The sequence below is a fragment of the Lepidochelys kempii genome, chromosome 7 (assembly GCF_965140285.1).
Source record: "Lepidochelys kempii isolate rLepKem1 chromosome 7, rLepKem1.hap1, whole genome shotgun sequence".
Taxonomy (NCBI): domain Eukaryota; kingdom Metazoa; phylum Chordata; order Testudines; family Cheloniidae; genus Lepidochelys; species Lepidochelys kempii.
The window spans coordinates 80,294,359-80,313,192 of NC_136386.1; the positions used below are offsets into that span (position 1 = coordinate 80,294,359).

General features: G+C 39.7%; 1 protein-coding gene across 1 annotated transcript in view; it reads right to left on the reverse strand.

Annotated features, from left to right (window-relative positions):
• The window catches only part of CTNNA3 (catenin alpha 3), a 917,365-nt gene that overhangs the window by 228,934 nt on the left and 669,597 nt on the right, over positions 1-18,834 (reverse strand). Inside the window, exon 10 of the mRNA XM_073353443.1 lies at positions 10,277-10,433. Coding sequence (XP_073209544.1) covers positions 10,277-10,433 — 157 coding nt within the window. The remainder of the gene's footprint in view (positions 1-10,276; positions 10,434-18,834) is intronic.

Consider the following 18,834-nt stretch of genomic DNA (forward strand, 5'->3'; position numbering starts at 1 on the left):
AGTAGTTAAGCTACAGTATCTGCTTTTACTTAGTGTGAAGAATTATGAATAATGCACCTGTGCTCAGCCAGATGGCATAATACACACTAAAAGAATAGAGCTTCTATTCTTTCAAAGCTAGTTTCCCAAAGATTTATGAAAGTTTTTTTCCTATTAATATAGCAATCTTTAACTTATGTTCTACTTGTCAAAAATTTTTGAAAGCTATTTGAAGCGTGCCATTTAAATTAGATATAAGTATCTAATTAGGCCAAAAAATGTTCAATAAATTCAAAAGGCAAATTTTAAATTTAAAAAGCAGATTTCACACCAGGAGATACAGAGTTGAACACTTTAACACATTAGAAAATGGACTCCGTTTTTCCTCACATTAACATGGATAGTGCTAGACATAAAGTTTTTGGGACCACTTCAGCAGAAAATCCCTATGTATTCCTGAGCTCTGTAAGCCATGGAAAGGCTCTGATGCTGGTTCCAGAACAGGCTGATCAATCCAGGTAACATTGCTGACCTTCTACAGAGGGCAAAATAATACCAGGCTGTACATGTCTATGCCAGGGAGATGAGAAGTTACTTGGAGGAGAATCGTTCATCAAATAAGCTACACGCTCTATTCTGCAATTATTTATGCTAGACCCAGTCCTAAAACAATTGCTGAGATTGTGCCACCTGTGTGAGCAAGATAAGTAGTGCTGGCATGCTGCTAAGCAGGGCTACCCTTCTTTGTTCAGTACCCTACTTTGACCAAGCATAACTAGGTATTTACATTGAAGCACATTTCCCCCATGTTCCAAAAGCCTCAGAGCCAGACTTACAAAGGTATTTAGGTGCCTAACGATCACAGACAGGTGCTTAGTGGGGTTTTAAAAAGTGTCTAAGTTAGGTTCCTGACTCCCATTGAAAAGCCCTCCCCTCCCAGAAGAACTATACAAATCATTTTTCACATACAGTGAAACTGGTAATTTTTGGTTTTTCACCAGATTTATTAAATTACAAAAATAAGAAACACCTTTGAGAAGATTTTACAGAAGTCAGAAGAAAATGTAATTTAATGAAACTTTTGCAAATTATGGTGATTTTGTAAAGTCAAACAAAATGTCACACTACAATTTTGCAAAATGAGTAATATTTCATTAATTCAATCATCAACAAATCCCACAAATTTTACCCAGTTTTGATTTGATAATAGGCTAATGAGTTATTAATAATTCAGTGGTCAAATGCAGATTGCAAATGTTTTGCTCCATGTCTGTAAAGGAGTAAAAACACTACAGCAAGAGCACAGAAGAGTATGTGACTCTAACAGCTTAAAACTGCAATGTCCTCTCATATTTTTCTAAGTCAATTTATTGTGGGTTTTGGTAAATAAGCTTTCTTGCATTAATAAACCAATATTATTGTTTCATAAGCTCTATCCAGCTCTAAATCCCCTCTGCACCGGTTAGCCTAGGAAGTCTGCTGCAATGCAAAGACATACAGGCTGTTCCACAAGGAAAGTCCTCCTTCCTTGCAGCAAAGTCACAGCATGCTAGCACATGCTATGACCTCTTGAACAAAATCTTCCTGTCAGATAGAAATGGCAATAAATTTTAAAAGATCATATGCCCTAGTTAAACATCATCTCTCTAGTTAAATTCGGAGTGAATTTAAGCCAAGAAGAAGAAGGGAGGAACATTGGGTTAAGTATTTCCCCTCCTACTGCAAAACAACAGGAGGGAGGTGGAGGCACGAAAGTCTCAGTAGTTTTATACAGGAGAGGTCACACACCTCTCACAGTCATCCTACAGCTATAATGATCAGTGGGAGAGATCCTTTCACCCAACACAAAGTTGCTGTTTTTTAAAAGAAACAAACCACCAGCTCAGTAATTTCTGCTATCCTTCCACCTTTAATGAAACCGCATAGGAGTTTATATACCTATAGATTGAGGAACACTATTGCAGGTATTTATAAATGTAGTGCTCCCTCTCCACCCGGTTACCTTCTTTAATGCCAATCTGCTTACAGGTTTTGATGGGCAGGTCTGGGTTCTTCTGAATCCTGCCACCCACTCAGCAGGGTGTAGCTTCTTTATTTTTCCCTATGAATTTATTTGGCGGTGCCTCCCGTCCCACACTTGCTCCTTCCTGGCAGGGTCACCAGGGCAGCATGAGAGGAAAATTCTAACCACAGGGTAATGTCCACTTACTTGCCAGATAGTTGGAGGCTCCCAAGAAATAACAAAAACACATACAATATATTCAACACAGTAATTATATGGAACAGGAGACAAATGTAACATAACAGGGTAAAACACTATTCTTAGGCCCACGCTGATAATACCCATGACTTCCTCCAGTCACATGACTGATGTGGCAAATGTAAGATCAGTGTCCCGTTGGTACACGTACTTTGTTGGGGCCCTTGATGACCTATGACCATGATATCTTCTCTGCAGTGCTTTAGCAGTATGGCTGACTCGGTTCAGTACAACCCAAAAGACTCACAAGTGGGAGGAGGAGGTGGTAAGTCCCTCCACAGGTTTAATATGCAGCAGGTTATAAAATCCCCAAACCCTTACTCCCTGGCTTGAGGACACAGTTCAGGGAGTAGGGGGTCCCCAAAATAATTTCCCTGATTAACTAACTAAAAGATGGTGCACTCATAAACTCTATGAATGCTCCTTAGGTTCAGAGATAACTCTGGACTCCTCGGTCACTGCAGAGGGGCTGATCTCTGCTGGCAAGGATCCTCTTCAGGCAGGAGTCAGGCTGCTTCTGGTCCCAGGATTTCCCCTCACCACAAATGGGTGCAGGGTTCAAGGTGCAGATTACACAACTATACAGTACTAAAATCCAAACTGTATTCTCCTACCCCAGTATCCACACACACACACAGCAGGCAGTAGCCCTGGACTAGCAGCCAGAGCAGAGCTGACCATGTGGTGACTGGTCTTACCTAGAGAGCTGGAGGGCTAACTCAGCCTGGCTGGATTTCTTGGGCAGGATTATACATAATTTTGAAAGAAAGAAAGAAAAAAGAAAAAGACAGAAAGAACACATGCACTGGAATCCATGGCCTTCATCCTCAGGTCTGGCTTCCCTGATCCCCATGGCAACAAGAGGTTAGTTTTGGACCCCCATGTAGCTTTTTCTACACAATGCAAGGATTTTTCTACAGGGAGAATCACCAGCTGACCAAGTATGCTAGTTTTCCAACCCCTTTGTGTTGATGAAGGGGCCCAGTGGAGTAAGAATGTGGCCAGGGATCTGGCTCCATGCTCCTGCACAAACTTGAGACTGCTTACCATTGGCTAAGTCTAGCAACTGCAGGAGGTCATGAGCCATTTAAATGACCCTTCCTTAACTCAGGAACCACACTTACTTAGATCTAGCACCAGTGGAAATTCTAGCAGATTCCATTTTCTTTTTCCTGTGGTCTCTGTTCATTTCTACTCGAGGACAAGTAGCCCCAGGAATGAAGAGGTTTGTGTTCTGAAGTGGTTTTAAATGAACTAACTATAAATAATATTCTTCTGTAAGGGACAAATCGAGCCTGCACAACTACTAGTACTGGGGATGTTATAGTTCTCTTGCATAAGTGTGTGTGAGCTGTTCAGGAACATGGACATGGAGCTCAGCTCTCCAGGAGCCTGTGTAGGAGCGCACAAGTGGTGGGTGAAGGCAGGATACAGGTGGGCAAGGAAACGTGAGAACAGAGCAAGATTAATCACTGCTAAATGGATCCAACTGGTCTCTCCAACTCTACCCTTTATCAGGGACACGTTACAGGGTATTCAGCCTTTGGGCTACAATAACCTCTATGAAGAACCTTGGCACCTGCACCTCAGGGTTGAGGGTTTGGGGAGGAAGAGCTTGTCTTTGCATCTTCCCAGCTATTTGGACTCTGTGTTGGACTAATGATTTGATCCTAAAAGCTGGAAACTGTAGCTATTCCTCAGCATCTTTTTCAATTCCTAATATATTATCACAGTAAATTGCAATGGTCATTAAGCATCTTGCACAATTTAGGATACTGTATTTTTAGGCCCCAGTTCACAAAAAAAGATTTAGCAGGTTAGGTGCTTCGCTTCCATTAAATTTTCCATTTAAGTCAGTGAGCAGAATTTATATGCACTTTATTATAGAAACATAAAATGCACATATCAGCATGAAGATTTGCTTGCAGATATCAAAGTCTGGAATGTATTTCATTTTTTGCTGAACATATTCAATTATTTAGAAATATTTAAAGTGTCAGGGGGTTTCATTTCTCACAGTTATTTTCCAAGAACTTGTGGGAACTCTGAAAATACAGTTTCACTAAAGTGTTCTTTTCTTAGATCGCATAAATGCTGATATACTGTATCCTGGGGAATTCGTATTTCTCATTGCATAGAGATAGGACGTAGGATCACAGGCATTACTATTACAGAACGACCAACCTTTTCAGTGAAGTAAATGCATTTGCTATGTATGGAGCCTGAAAGTGAAATGCTGTACAGTACAGTCACACCTGGCTGGGCTGTGCTGTGCTTGGGTTTCCTTTATATCTATGGATCTGAAAGATTTCATTATCAGCTAGATATGTAATATGTGCTATATGATGAGGGATTATATAATTTATAAATACACACACACACACACTCAATAAAATGGTTTCATGAACAGATAAGGATTAACTATCTAGCCACTTCTTTGTGGAACAACCAACTTGGAATAATCAGCTGCAGAATGGACTTTATTCTATGTGAAATACAGGAACTGTACACACATTATATGTGCAGAAAGTGATTACATCACCCAGGAAAAGCAAGGCTGGGATTAAATATCCCATTTAAGGAAATGGTGAAAAAACAACAGCAGAAAGAATCAGAGCTCAGGGAAGGAATTTAGCTCAACAGCCCTAATTCAGCTGGGCATTTAAGCATATGCTTAAATCCATCCCTATTCCAGGACACATGCTTAAAGTTAAGCCTGTGCTGAAATGGAACTTAAACATCTTCTTCAAATTAGGGATGTGATTAAATATTATCATGAATGATGATGGGTTGTTGATTCTAGGCATATGCGAGAGTTAATCTTCTAGATAGTCTCAAGTATAGCTGTTGTAGGAACCCAATATATCAATGTTTCCCTAGCTGCTGTGGATTTACCAGTATATCATTTTTCTTACTTTGGGGCCAATCCATAACTTTTGTTTCGTATAGAATAATACACACAAATATAGTTTTAAAAAGTTGAAATGTTAGATAATGTTATTTTTACTGCATGAAATATACTGTGCAAGATCAACTAATGCATCCCAAATTTAAAAAAAAAACCCTCTGAACTCTAGTGCAATATCTTTTCTGTCAGGATCGATACAACATAATTTTTAATAAAAAAAATTATTCAAACAGGATACTGTCAAGGCACGTGGAACTTCATGTTACAGACCCAAGAACTTTAAGACAATTCATATTTTATCCCTTTTCTAAATTAAACTCCGTAATGCCACTTGATGAGCCACTATGTGCCAATAGAGTGCTATGTTGATTAAAAAATTAGCTAATACTTAAAATAATGTATTTGTAAAGTAGAAGTGTCATAGAATTTCTGAAATAGGGCCATCTCCATGATTCTCTTCCATGGCACAATAGAAATACAATGTGAACAGATACTGCTGCTGCTGGTGATTTCAAGGTGAAGATTACAAAAGCTGGAGATAGAGCACCATTCCTGAACTGTCCTACAAATTTACTATTGCTTGGTGGGGAAATGCCCCTGGTGACATCCTTAAAAAATACCCTATCCCCAAAGAGAAGCAACACAAGTAAAAATTATCTCAATAAAATTATTTTGCCAGGAGAGTGGGGAACTTTCTGTCTCCAAGCACAAAATTAGGTCGGCTCCATCAATGTCCTAGTGCCAAGAAGAGTGTGGTTTACTCATGAGAATTCTACTTCCAGCAGGTTACAATTTCTATAGTGAATGTGTTGTTCCCAAAGGGATTAGGAACCTTTTTAAGGCAGTGGTTATCCAAGCTAACTCTCTTTATAACAGAGTGGATCTACCCATTCAATAAATAACCACTTACAATGATTTCAAACTACTGTAATTCCATTGACAACAGTGAAACTCCTCCTGCTTTACACTGCTGCATGATCCAAATTGGTCCCAATGACTGGCATGGGGAACTGTGGCTGCACTCACCAAGATAGTTTTAGGCTTGGCACAATGTGCACTAACAGTAAGAAAATAGTTACATTTTGCTCAGACATACTGGGTCAAATTATGCCTTTATGCTCTAGCAACTCTGTTGACTTAAATGGAGCTGCAGAGGTGTCAGAGGTGGAAGAATATGGCCCATATGTCAGAAATGAGATAACTAGTTTGTATCCTCTGTTTAGATGCTGAATACTCTTATTAATGCAATAAATACAGTTTATTAATATTGAATATGTCTTTAGTGAATACTATTTTAAAAGTACATTTTTCATGACCAGATATTTCTATCCTGGAGATACAAAATGGAAATGTGGAACTAGTACAGTACCTCTAGTCATTTAGGAAGCATTTGAAATATATCTTAGCATGAATGTGAAGAGTGAAAAAGAGTGAAAAAGCTATACAAACAGTCTGGGGAAGCATATTATTTTAGTAGCTGTTTTCTTTGTATTTGTTTCTTTGACCAAACAGGTCTGCAGCCTAATTTACACATTTTGATAAGGGAACTCAAATTTGGGGGCCCAATTCATTGTTACTTTACACCTTGTGTAGTCATTTACATCAGTGCAAATGAGGTCAAAACAATTCCACTCCCATCAGGTAGCTTTGCACTGACCTTGTTCTGGTGTGCATGATTACACAAGGTACATGGCAATGGTAAATCAGACCCAGCAGTGCTCAGGCATCACAAAGCAAAAATCAAATCTGGCTAAACACCCATGGGAAAATTCTTTCCAAAAGGGAATTTTCCGGTGACACAGAGATGTAGGAATAGCTATTCCACTTCCTTCTCCCCTAGCATAGGGGTTGTGGCTACACTGTCTGGGTGCTAGAATCCCTGTGCCTGGCTGCTAGAACAACTTAGCTGGGCTTTTGGCATCCCATGTAAGATAAAGTAACTCAAGCATTGCTCTATATTGAAATTATTGGACAAATTGATAACATGAACCAATACAGTTCTCTATAAAGGAAACGCTTAGGCCTGGTAATTTTTATTTAAGTAATGAGAACAACCAGTTAACTTTCATGAACACAGTATATCAAATCTTCCTAATAGTATTTTGTAAATCTGACATCAGGATGGTAGGCTCAAATTTACCCAGCTGTAATTAAAAGAATTTATCACCAACTGGAAACTTGTGGCTACTTGTTTTATACAAAAATCCAACAAGTGACTAAGCGCATGCCCGAAAAGACTGGCAAATTCCTTAAACACACCTCACTGAGAAACTGGTTGCCAAAACAAGGATTTGGCTCTAGTAACAGTCATGAGTACACTGGCATTTCAATATACATTCTTTATACCTTGCTGTGGCTTTGGTTTTGTGTAAGTACCACATTTAGACCCTTCTGAGGTACATGACATTTTTATTTATTTATTTATTTATTTATTTTAGTGAGGGCAAGGAAAGGGCTTGTTAGCTGAGTAAAGTATTTGGACATCCATTTTCCGTTGGCTTTTTAAACACCCACAAAAATAATTGTATTTAAGAACAGACTGTGCACTAATCAGCAATTTGTTTTTAAAAACGCGTAAGACATCCTGAGCCTATCTGAAAATGTTTCTGAATTCCAATAAGAAAATGTCTTTATAGTCACAAAACCTAGAAGATTACACTTCAAATGCCATATTGCATCTTGCCCAAGCATGGAATGAGAAGAAGGGTGCTGTGTTGAGACATAATACATGAAGGCTATAGAATTATAGAATCATAGAATATCAGGGTTGGAAGGGACCTCAGGAGGTCATCTAGTCCAACCCCGTCATAAATATAAAGGGAAGGGTAAACCCCTTTAAAATCCCTCATGGCCAGAGGAAAAATCCTCTCACCTGTAAAGGGTTAAGAAGCTAAAGGTAACCTCGCTGGCACCTGACCAAAATGACCAATGAGGAGACAAGACACTTTCAAAAGCTGGGAGGAGGGAGAGAAACAAAGGGTCTTTGTCTGTCGGTATGCTGCTTTTGCCAGGGATAGACCAGGAATGGAGTCTTAGAACTTTTTAGTAAGTAATCTAGCTAGGTATGTGTTAGATTATGATTTCTTTAAATGGCTGAGAAAAGAATTGTGCTGAATAGAATAACTATTTCTGTCTGTGTGTCTTTTTTGTAACTTAAGGTTTTGCCTAGAAGGATTCTCTATGTTTTGAATCTAATTACCCTGTAAGGTATCTACCATCCTGATTTTACAGAGGTGATTTCTTTACTTCAATTTACTTCTATTTCTATTAAAAGTCTTCTTGTAAGAAAACTGAATGCTTTTTCATTGTTCTCAGATCCAAAGGTTTGGGTCTGTGGTCACCTGTGCAAATTGGTGAGGATTTTTACCAAACCTTTCCCAGTAAGTGGGCTGCAAGGGTTGGGAGGATTTTGGGGGGAAAGACGTGTCCAAACTATGTTTCCCAGTAAACCCAGTTAGAGTTTGATGGTGGCAGTGGATATTCCAAGGACAAAGGATAAAATTAATTTGTACCTTGGGGAAGTTTTAACCTAAGCTGGAAAAAGTACGCTTAGGAGGTTTTCATGCAGGTCCCCACATCTGTACCTTAGAGTTCAGAGTGGGGGAGGAACCTTGACAAACCCCCTGTTCAAAGCAGGACCAATCCCCAACTAAATCATCCCAGCCAGGGCTTTCTCAACCCTGACCTTAAAAACTTCTAAGGAAGGAGATTCCACCACCTCCCTAGGTAACGCATTCCAGTGTTTCACCACCCTCCTAGTGAAAAAAGTTTTCCTAATATCCAACCTAAACCTCCCCCACTGCAACTTGAGACCATTACTCCTCGTTCTGTCATCTGCTACCACTGAGAACAGTCTAGATCCATCCTCTTTGGAACCCCCTTTCAGGTAGTTGAAAGCAGCTATCATATCCCCCCTCATTCTTCTCTTCCACAGACTAAACAATCCCAGTTCCCTCAGCCTCTCCTCACAAGTCATGTGTTCCAGTCCCCTAATCATTTTGGTTGCCCTCCGCTGGACTCTTTCCAATTTTTCCACATCCTTCTTGTAGTGTGGGGCCCAAAACTGGACACAGTACTCCAGATGAGGCCTCACCAATGTCGAATAGAGGGGAACGATCATGTCCCTCGATCTGCTGGCAATGCCTCTACTTATACATCCCAAAATGCCATTGGCCTTCTTGGCAACAAGGGCACACTGCTGACTCACATCCAGCTTCTCGTCCACTGTAACCCCTAGGTCCTTTTCTGCAGAACTGCTGCCTAGCCATTCGGCCCCTAGTCTGTAGAGGTGCATTGGATTCTTCCGTCCTAAGTGCAGGACTCTGCACTTGTCCTTGTTGAACATCATCAGATTTCTTTTGGCCCAATCCTCCAATTTGTCTAGGGCCCTCTGTATCCTATCCCTACCCTCCAGCATATCTACCACTCCTCCCAGTTTAGTGTCGTCTGCAAACTTGCTGAGGGTGCAATCCACACCATCCTCCAGATCATTTATGAAGATATTGAACAAAACCGGCCCCAGGACTGACCCTTGGGGCACTCCACTTGATACCGGCTGCCAACTAGCCATGGAGCCATTGATCACTACCTGTTGAGCCCGACAATCTAGCCAACTTTCTATCCACCTTATAGTCCATTCATCCAGCCCATACTTCTTTAACTTGCTGACAAGAATACTGTGGGAGACCGTGTCAAAAGCTTTGCTAAAGTCAAGGAACAACACATCCACTGCTTTCCCCTCATCCACAGAGCCAGTTATCTAGTCATAGAAGGCAATTAGATTAGTCGGGCATGACTTGCCCTTGGTGAATCCATGCTGACTCTTCCTGATCACTTTCCTCTCCTCTAAGTGCTTCAGAATTGATTCCTTGAGGACCTGCTCCATGATTTTTCCAGGGACTGAGGTGAGGCTGACTGGCCTGTAGTTCCCAGGATCCTCCTTCTTCCCTTTTTTGAAGATGGGCACTACATTAGCTATTAAGAATATTAATTATAATCCTTACTCAGACTAATCTCCCACTGGTTTCCTGTTGGATTCTAGGGAAGTGAGAATATACTTAATTCCATTTTTTTTAAATGAAGAACAGGGAAGTTAAAATAAAAAAATCAGATTCTGAAAAATAATATACCTGATACAGCAAGAAAATCATCAATGCTTGTAATGTCATCCACAGCTTCAGTAAGAACATGTATGCGATTCTCCCATGTGCTCTTATATATTTCCATGCTGTTTTTTACCACCTGGCTTTTTGGTCTGGCAGCAAGAGCTAAAGCTGCGTTAATAACCTGCAGAAAATAAAATTATATTCTTGACTTCATCTGAAATAACTAAAATGCATAACAGATTCTAAGGCAGTATTTCTGTTTTCTGAGCATTGAAGATATTCATCCTTTCATTATATTCAAAGGAGGAATACTTGTAAAATATTGTACATATTAACCTTCCTGTTAACTGAATTAGAGTTCAGTTGTAATTTTAATTGAATAGGACTACAAAATATTCTTTAATTGGAGAATTCATGACATAAACAATTCTGTTTAGTAACATGAAATCTATTTTTGTCAGTATAAAATAGTTTCAAAATATTTTTACGTACAATCCCACTTTATTAGGTACGAATACGCTTTTACTACGTAATACATAATTAGAAAGATGTATAAGGTCACTGCAGTTTGGGGTTTATAAACCCTTAAGAGTAGCACCTATCATACTGTAAATTACTTTCACTGAAGGGATACTTTAACACCCTAAAGCTTTCAAGCATAGACATGGTATAGGGAGGTGTATACCAGTACAAGATATCATATTATCCCTGCTATGTATTCATCAAATGAAGAAAAAAAAAACAGAACACCAAACAAAAGACACTTGAAGAATTAAACAACAAAATAATTAATCATATCCTACATCTCAGTGTAATATCTAGTCTGGCAAGGTAGATTAGGAGAAAAACATACAAATTAGAAAGAATTCACAACTCTGCTCCACTGTGATCGAGTGGTTATAGCCGAGCAGTTCCTGGTTCTAAATTCAGCTGAAATGCCTTCTCATTATATGATCTTAAGGAAGCCTCTTGACCTTATGCTGGAGTGTACCCAGGGGAGTAATAAAGAAAAATTGCACTAAAGCTGATAGACTCTTTCCCTGTTTTAAGTGTTTTAAAATATTTCTTCCCTAGACACAAAAAGCATATAAAACTTAAATTAAAAATACATAGTAAATGTATATCATCATCAACTTTTGCAGGAGGAGGGAAAAAACACACAGAATCCTGAACTTAGTTCCTGGCAAACAAAAAGTTTCTCATTTCACATCGTATCCAATAACTTCAATTAAGTTACTGAATCAGGACCAGCTGGAGGATAGCTGCTTCATCACAGGCAAAGCTGAGCCTGACTTCCCTTGATGGACCAGCCAGCATGTGACAAGGAATACATTGGTTAAGGAATAAAATAGAAAACTATGCTATAATAGATGAACTATGAACAACTTTATTACTAATATATATGACCTACTGTACTAACCTACAGTATAGCAGTGCTACATTGTACATTAGGGAGGCAATCTTAAATAATACCCAATAAATGAATAAATATGTTAAAAGACCTGTTTCATTGTACATGAAGGAAAAGCAATCAAGAGGTCTCCATGCTATTCAAATTACTACTGAACCATTCTGTAGATTTCCAATAAAAATCTCCCTACCTTGACTTTTCACTAGTGTAAGTTAAATTCTACCAAAAATTGCTGAATATAAAAAAGGGACTCTTATTGATGTGAATTCACCCTCTCCCCTTGGTTTTTGGCTTACTAATTCCACAATTATATTACCTGTTTACATTATATTTTAAGCTCATTGACACAGGGACATTTGCCTTTCTATATATCAGTGTTGCGCCATCAACAGCTAACAAACAATATGTGTTTATTAAACTTTTCAAATTTAGAGAAACATAGTTATACAATTTTTAAAAGGGCAACTGATTTAACTCTGATGAAATGTAAGAACAATGTACTAAGGGAAAGAATGCCAAAAACCTAGCAGTTACAGTACAAAAGTCTTCAGATCTGAATGTTTTTGTTTAAAAGCATCATGCCCTATGTTTTCAACAAAAAATATCTGCCAATAATTAATTGCTTGATTTCCAGTTAAGATGACATGGACTCTTCACAGAAAAAAAAAACTTTACTGAAGCTAAACCTGGTGATTTTATTATTAAAGCAGCCCTTGAAATAATTACAAAAAATGTAGTTTCCTTGCATGTAGTGCTGTACAGATTAGTCATTCAGCATGTAAAGAAAACTCTTGATTTCATGCAACTTTCTTTAAACAAAAACATTGACTTTAGAAATGATAGGTTGTTGTCACAACCTTCTCTGATGCCAAACAAGGACTGCCCAAGCCAGGTCCAGCTGGGTCCTCAGTTGACTTAAGCTTTTCCCTTTTTGACTATTAATTAATTTTGCACTAAAGACACATCTAATCTCTTTCCATATTTAACATATCATTACAAAAAATACTCTTCACAGTGAGTTATATGCTCATTTGATCCACACTGCTGGTCCCCAGAATCTAGAGGTAAAGAGATTATGTGTTTAAGGGACTGACAATGGCTACTATTTCTACTAACATGATCCTATCCATAAAACAGGGCAGATTTTTTACATGTCATTCACATTTGAATTGTGAGAACCCCAAACCCAGCTCCCAACCCTCATTTTACTATCTGTATTATTGTGAGGAAATGCATTTCATTTAATTCTAAGTTAATGAAGTCTTTTTGTGGTGTTGTTATATATTATATATATTAGAGCAGACATTCTCAAAATCTGGGTTCATGACCACCTTGCCCTTCTCATATGACCAAATGGGAAGGGGGACACGTTGCAAGATCTCATCACATTTAGGAGGGAGGGCTTCTCAGTATTGAAAAGGTGAAGTACCATTTTTTTAGCACTAGCTAACTCCTAGAACAGTGCTAGAGGGGAAAGTGAGTAAGCTAGCTATAAAATTATCCACATTTAATATTTAGAATATAATAATGTCACAGAAATAACATTGGTAATTTAGATTAAAGGTTGCTCTAATGCATCTTTTCACATAATTGCAAACACTAAAAAAAGAAGTAAATCATCAGTCACATTCACAGCCAACATAATGCCAATCTCCACGCATAATGACAAAAATAAAAAAGGAATCCTACAAAAAGTGGAAACAGACAAATTGCTAAGGATAAGTACAAAATAATAGCACAAGCAGTTAGGGACAAAATCAGAAGGGCTAAGGCACATAAATGAGTTACATCTAATTAGAGATATAAAAGGCAATAAAGAAGAGGTTCTTTAAATACATTAAGAACAAGAGAAAGGTTCACTATTTAGTGGGGAAGGAGAGCTAATTATGGACCAACACCAAGGCTAAAGTGTTTAATGCTTACTTTGCCTCAGTCTTCATTTAAAAAGTCAGTTGTGACTAGATGCTTACACAATTTATATTAACAACAAAGTGGAAGGAATATAAGACAGAATAGGGAAAGAACTGGTTAAAGAATATTTAGATAATTTACATGTATTCAAGGAGCAAGAGCCTGATGAAATTCAACCTATGGTACTTAAAAGAATTAGCTGAAGATATCTCAGAACCATTAGTGATTATCTTCAAAAAATCATGGTGACAGGGAAGGTCCCAGAAGGCTGAAGAAAGATAAACATAGTACCTGCCTTTAAAAAGAGGAACAAAGAGGACCTGGGGAATTATAGATCAGTCAGCCTCACTTTGATACCTGGAAAAATACTGGAACAAAGTATTAACCAATTTGTAAGCACCTAAAGCATAACATGGTGATAAACGATAGCCACCATAGATTTTTCAAGAAAAATCATGCCAAACCAACCTAATTTCCTTCTTTGACAGGTGTGACAAAGTTCCTGCTCTACCTTGGTGGGTCTCGCGCTTATTGGCGGATTTGCTCTCCTTGGAGCGTCACGGCAGCCCTCAGCTTGGCCGTTTTTTTCTGAATTCACAGTCCAGGTCGACTCCTCCTGTGTCTGACCAGAAGTTGTGAGGATATGGGGGGAACCCGGGCCCGCCCTCTACTCCGGGTTCCAGCCCAGGGCCCTGTGGAATGCAGCTGCCTAGAGTGCCTCCTGGAACAGCTGTGCGACAGCTACAACTCCCTGGGCTACTTCCCCATGGCCTCCTCCCAACACCTTCTTTATCCTCACCATAGGACCTTCCTCCTGGTGTCTCATAAGGTTTGTACACCTCAGTCCTCCAAGAGTCTACGTTCTCACTCTCAGCTCCTAGTGCCTCTTGCTCCCAGCTCCTCACACGCACACCACAAACTGAAGCGAGCTCCTTTTTAAAACCCAGGTGCCCTGATCAGCCTGCCTTAATTGATTCTAACAGCTTATTGATTGGCTGCAGGTGTTCTAATCAGCCTGTCTTAATTGTCTCCAGAAGGTTCCTGATTGTTCTGGAACCTTCCCTGTTACCTTACCCAGGAAAAAGGGACCTACTTAGCCTGGGGCTAATATATCTGCCTTCTATTACTCTCCTGTAGCCGTCTGGCCTGACCCTGTCATACAGGGTTACTGAACTGAATGGGGGAAAGCAGTAGAGATTATATATCCTGCTTTTAATAAGTCTTTTGATACAGTCCTCCATGACATTCTCATAAGCAAACTAGGGAAACGCAGTCTAAATTAAATTACTATAACATGGATACAAAACTGGTTGAAAGACCATACTTAAGGAGTAGTAACCAATGGTTCGCTGTCAAACCAGGACACGTTTAGAAAGGTCCCATAGGGGTCTGTCCTGAGTCTAGAACTATTCAAAATATTTTGTTTAATATCCTGCATTATGGAGTAGAGAGCATGCTTATAAAATCTGCAGATTACACCAAACTGCAGATGATACCAAGATGAGCTTGCTAGCGCTTTGAAGAACAAGATTACAATTCAAAACAATCTTGACAAATTGGAGAAATTGAATGAAATCAACAAGAAGAAATTCAATAAAGAGAAATGTAAAATATATTTAGGAACAAAAAATCAAATGCACAAATAAAAATGGGGAATTAGTAGTATTGCTGAAAAGGATGTGGGGGTTATAGTGGATCACAGACTGAATGTGTGTCAACAAAGTGATGCAGTTGCCAAAAAAAAAAAAAGAGGCTAACATAATTCTGGAGCGTATTAACAGGTGTATTGTATGTCAGACCCGGGAGGGACTTGTCCTGTTCTACTCGGCACTGAGAAGGTCTCAGCTGAAGTAACTTGTCCAGTTTTGGGCACCACACTTTAAGAAAGATATGGACAAACTGGAGAGAGCCTGGAAGAGAGCAAAGAAATGATAGAAGGTTTAGAAAACCTGACCTATAATGAAAGGTTTAAAAATTGGGCATGGTTAGTCTTGAGAAAAGAATCCTGAGAGGGGATGTGATAACATCTTTAAATATGTTAAGGGCTGTTATAAAGAGGACTCTGATCAATTGTTCTCCATATCCACTAAAGGCAGGACAAGAAGTAATCAGCTTAATCAGCAGCAAAGGAGATTTAGGTTAAATATTAGGATTTTTTTTAACTTTAAGGAAAATGAAGTACTCGAATAGGCTTCCAAGGGAGGTTATGAAATCCCCATCATTGAAGGTTTTTAGGAACAAACACTTGTCAGGGATGGTCTTGTACTTGGCCCTGTGTCAGCTTGGGGACGATGGACTATAACACTTCTCATGATCCCTTCCAACCCAACATTTCTATGATTCTATAAGCCCACGACCATCACAACACTCAAGTATATACTGTCAACCCTGCATACAGTTTTAATTTGCAACATCAGATTTTAGTTAATGTAGGGTCTCATCCTTTATTAGTATTTTGATATTCCATTGCTATTAAGTCTTCTTAAATGAGTTCATGGGTATTCAGGTCGCAAAACATTTAAATCTCCATTATGATGCACAGGCTCTAGTGAAGGCACTGCACCACAGCCATTCCCCCCCCCCCACAGTTAAGGTGGAACATTTATGGTTATTAGGATTCATTTTTATAAAGATAAGTGCTCAGCATTTCCATCAGTTATTGTATTACCTTTGGCACTAAACATGCACTTTAAGTAAATACTTCATGGTAGACATGACAGACACAGAATAGCACATTATCCTAACACCAGCCTTAACCATCTTCTATTTCCGCAGGAAATTAAATATGTTCCCTTGCCTGTATCTTTATTATGATTAAAAGATTACTCTTCCTTAGGAGAAGCAGACTGATTCCTCTTGATACCTAATGTTATGTATTTTTTAAGGCTTAAGATCTACTAAAAGTGCTCTCAGAGAATAAAGTCTCTTAGATGTAGCATGGGTACTCTGGCCCATATGACATTTTCAATTATTTTATTAGAACATCTCTCAGCATCTGTGTCAAAAGACTTGTTTACTAAGTATATATGCTTGTTTGGAGTTACTTCAGCAGTCAGAATAAAGCACAGTTATTTGAAAAAGAACACCTTACTTTAAAGTTATAGATCACAACCCATAGCCTATGACTATAGCATGTGACTTAGAGGCAGACAGTTCTTTTACACAGGTTACTTCTTAACAGGGACAGGAAAATGCCAACATTTGCCCCCCGTCCCCCTCTTCCCCTGCAATGGAATTGGGAAGGATTTCCACACACTAAACTTGTATATCTAAGGTTATTCAGCCTCTGACTTAACCCATCTGGCTGCAGAGGCTGTACATATGATCTTGCCCATCTCTGTCTCCATAGAACCGAGAATTTACCAAGGGAAAACCTGATATATTAAAATGTATTTTTAAATCTTATAAAAAACTGAACATTGTTTTCTGTTATGTACCCTCATTATGGGGTTGGAACAAGATTAATGTCACAGTCTATTATTTCATTTGTGCAGTCCATAATGATGGGTATCATTGCTTATATGATTCATCCTACTGAACCCTAGGCAAACTTTTCATTAGTACATAATGCATTATGATAAGGATCAAAGACATTCAGTAAAAATCCCAAGCAAGAAAATAAAAACGAGGAATAGTACATATTATGAGCCATTTTATATTGAATCCCTATAAGATTGCCAAGATTATATGAAGAAACTGTACAATTTGGACAACGAAAGGATAATATTAGTATAGCCAAAACAATGGGGGACTGGAAGAGAATTGAAAAGTGTGGAGGGGAGTGGCAAATGAAGAAAAGTGCCCAATCAACCCCAGTGACATATATATCACAAGCAGAGCCTCTTCCACCTGAGAAGGGAGAAGAGCAAAAGACTGACAAAGTCTGTGAGGGAGCTCACCATACAGACCAGATTTATTTGGGAAGCATGGTGATACTAGAATACTGGGTACTAAAGAAAACCACAAGAGAATAAAGTAATATAATACACCAATAAATGTTCCTGTGTACAGTGGGAATGTTACCTTTGGCATTTCCAAATAAATACCAGCCCCTTACTAGCACTTGTGTATGTCACACTTATTATAGGCAGGGCTATAGTAGCACATGCTATTATTAAGGCTGCGAGTCTGTCACGGAGGTCACGGATTCCACGACTTTCCATGACCTCCGTGACTTCTGCAGCATCTGGTGCTGGCTCAGGAGCTACCTGAGCCGGGCAGCCCCTGGGTCAGCAGCAGCAGCAGTTTGGGTGTGTGGGAGGGGGCTCAGGGTTAGGGGCAGGAGGTTGGGGAGTGCAGGGGAGGGGCGCTTAGCATGCTGTTGGAGGATACCCAGATCCCACTGGCATGGCCCCCTGCAGCTCTTAGGCAACAAAGGGGAAGAGAGTCTCCGTGCCGCGCACTTCCTGGGCCCGCAGGCCCTGCCCCCGCAGCTCCCATTGGCTGAGGCAGCCGGCACTTGTGGTGGGAGCATTGGAGTCCCTGCCCTGGCCTCTGCCTCCACTGCCTAGGAGCTGTAGGGACACAGAGCTGGGTAGGAAGCTCCTGCCAGCCCTGCCAACCCCCTAGCCCCCAGTACCAGCTGGGGTCCCAGGTCACCTCCCCCAGCACCCACGGCACCCCTGGACCGCTCCCCGCCACCCCGAGCACCCATGGCCCCTGCCCAAGTTTTAGTCAGGGTGGTATTTTTAGTAAAAGTCATGGACAGGTCACGGGCCCATGAATTTTTGTTTACGGCCTGTGACCTGTCCATGACTTTTACTAAAAATACTCGTGACTAAAACATAGCCTTAGCTATTTTTAATGTTGCCCAACACTTCCCATAAGAAGACCCTGTTTTCAGTTGCTATTAATGTTGACAAACTTTCATTTTTTGTGCTGCAATTTTCCATGCCAGAGGTCTGCCTCGGGTTGATCTCTGGGGTGGAAATTTCAATCAAAACAATTCAGTTGTTTTTGAGAGCAAGGCTAGGGAAAATACATGTTGGCCACATTAAAAAAGTTTATTTAGTACTCCATGCTTTTGAGCAGGGACTTGAAATTTGGTAGTCGGATGGGCCTTCTGTCAGAGATATGCCTTTTTGCGACCCTGTGGAAATCTACCCAAACGTGGCCAAGTTCTAAGCCTCTGACAAGTCAGTTTCTACTTGCTCAATGGAGACTTTAGGTTTTAGGAGCTAAATTACCCCAAAGACTGCACCTTATTGGGCATGCTCCAGCTTGGGGTTATGCAGGATTTCCCCTGCAACTGGATTTCTGT